This window comes from Orycteropus afer, unplaced genomic scaffold (genome assembly GCF_000298275.1).
Source record: "Orycteropus afer afer isolate SDZICR_OR568_19922 unplaced genomic scaffold, OryAfe1.0 scaffold00229, whole genome shotgun sequence".
NCBI classification, from domain to species: Eukaryota; Metazoa; Chordata; class Mammalia; order Tubulidentata; family Orycteropodidae; genus Orycteropus; species Orycteropus afer.
The window spans coordinates 1,369,676-1,372,235 of NW_006921816.1; the positions used below are offsets into that span (position 1 = coordinate 1,369,676).

Below are 2,560 nucleotides of genomic sequence, written 5' to 3' on the forward strand. Positions count from 1 at the left end.
TCTGTAGTGATACTGCCTCGGAAACCCAAGGAGGGGTCGCTATGAGTCGGGGCCGACTCGACGGCACACAACAACAACAACAACAACAACAGCTTGTTTGTGCTTCTTCTACAAGTCCATACACCCAGGCCCCTCCCTGAGCACATCCTCTGGCCTGCTGTGAACCCTGACCCCATAGAGCTTATCTCTTTCCTTGGCTATGGATGACAGTAGCATAGACTTCTAAGTACCATATTCTAACACCTCTTCCAATTCCCCACCAAAATCCCATCAACTCAGTTACCCAGCCCTGGCTTGTGCCATGAAAATACATGACAGTTCCCAAGAGGACACCATAAGTGGCATAGAGCAGTTGTCCCCAAACCTAGCTGGTCTTCAGGCTGACTAAAGCAATGCTTCTGAGGTGGGGCATGAGAATATGCATTTCCCACAAGTTTCCAGGTGATGCTGATCATGCTGGTCTGGGGACCACTGTCTGAGAATCACTACAGTAACCAGTGTTAGGAAGTATCAATGTGTTAGAGAAAAACTGATGTTTTAAAATGGGGAGCGTTTTGGAAATAATGCCTTATCTCAGGAATTCAAGACTACTTGGGAGGCACTTAAGTATGGTATTTGAGGACAAAGGGTCTTTAGTTATTATCCATTTTATTTTTGTCCTTTTCAAAAATGTAATTTTTAAATAATGAAACAAGTAATAAATGCTTATTCTTGGAGAAGTGAACAGATAACCCAAAGAAAGAAAAAAAAAAAGGAAGAAAAACAATGATTAATAAAATTAATGATACCACAGATAACATTTCTGTGAATATCTTTTGTGGGTATCTTTTTAGATATACTTGTAATGATTTATCAGTCTGTGTTTCAGTTAGATCATATTGTACTTTTTATTTTGTATGAATATCATTATATCCTTTCATTAGTAAGGCTGGTTTTTGTACCCAGCATTTAAAAATGATTCCACATCATCAAGAATCCAGTGCCTCTGGGGACTCTACAATGTTACAGCTCAACAGAAACTAGGTCGATGTGAAGCAGCTTTTCTGCAGAACAGGTGCTATCTTAGTCAGGGTTCTCTAGAAAAACAGAACCAGTGGGATATGCACACATAAATGCAGACAGAAAAGAGAAAAAAAAATAAGAAATTGGCTCTCATGATTGTAGGGACTGGCAAATCCAAAATCTGAGAGGCCAGAGATACCTGCAGATTTGTGTCTCAAAATCTATAGGTCAGGTAATAGGAAGAGTAAAACATAAGGGAGTTCTGGCAAAATGCCTATTTATAATGTGGAGGCAGAACACAACCTAGAAAAACTCCCTTTTTGCTTGGAAAGCCTTTAACTGATTAGGTGAGGCTCATCCATATTATATCCAACTTATTTAATCACATGTAAGCACTTGTAACAGATTCTAGGCTAGTGTCTGACCAAACAACTGGGCACCATAGCCTAGTGTGGTAGACACATAAAATTAACCATCACATCTGCCTACCCAGAACACAGAATATCATCTTTCACAATAGAGTACTGCATAAAAGAACTAAACCTGTTTCTAGCCAGCATGGCAATTACAAAGCCTTCCCCTCCATTTTTAATCAGAAAAAGAGTGGGTTTCAGCTTTGATTCACGCTGAGCTGGCCGAGATAAACTTGTTGACTCACCGTGGAAGAAACACCTCAACAGAATCAGCAGCAGAGACCAGGAGACAACCCACAGTTAAATCTCCCCCAAATGCACCTGCAAAATCAAAAGTGCTGACAAGATCTAGGGAAGGGCATCAACCAATCAGGTAACTTGACATAATAGATGGCTACCTCGAAGGCATATGGTACATATAGACTGTATTCCTGTCACTATCTTTCAAAACACTAATCATACTGAGGTTTTGAACTCCCCCCTTTATTCAGTAAATGACTAGGATATATTTGGGTTTTTTTTTTTTTCATTGTCATAAGTGCAATATGAAAATTGTTCTCAATTCTACTGTTCACAGCATTTTGGCAAGGGTTCTATATTCCCTGGAGTTCTTGGGAGGTACAAATGGTTAATGTGCTTGGCTGCTAACCAGAAGGTGGGGGTTCAAGTCCACCCAGAGGTGCCTCAGCAGAAAAGTCTGGTGACCTACTTCTGAAAAATCAGGACTAAAAACCCTATGGAGCACAGTTCTACTCTGACATATGCAGGGTCACCATGAGTCAGAATTGACTCAGTGGAAAATGGTACTGATATATATCTTCCTTAACTAACAACCTTTATTTCTGAGGCAAATTTCCTCTCCACTGAGGGAAAAGCAAGAGCAGCAATGCAGAAATGTAAGAACATTTATTATTATTACTATTATTTAGTTTAACTAAAAATAGAAGTAGGAAAGGAAATCAAATACTACTGTTAATTATACATTTTGTTAAATGAACAAAACACTGGTGTTCCAGCAAGATGGCAGACTAGGCAGAAGGACTGCATAGAAGCTCTTCAACAAAGAAAAGGGAAACCAATTAACACAGACACAGAAGATAATCTTGGACCCCTGAGCCTTGAAGGGAAGGATACAAAAGTGGACT

The 2,560-nt window shown here is 39.7% G+C and overlaps 1 protein-coding gene across 1 annotated transcript in view; it reads left to right on the forward strand.

Moving 5' to 3' along the window:
- CUNH4orf17 (chromosome unknown C4orf17 homolog) overlaps window positions 1-2,560 on the forward strand; it is a 57,250-nt gene that overhangs the window by 49,043 nt on the left and 5,647 nt on the right. Inside the window, exon 6 of the mRNA XM_007948853.1 lies at window positions 1,599-1,788. Coding sequence (XP_007947044.1) covers window positions 1,599-1,788 — 190 coding nt within the window. The remainder of the gene's footprint in view (window positions 1-1,598; window positions 1,789-2,560) is intronic.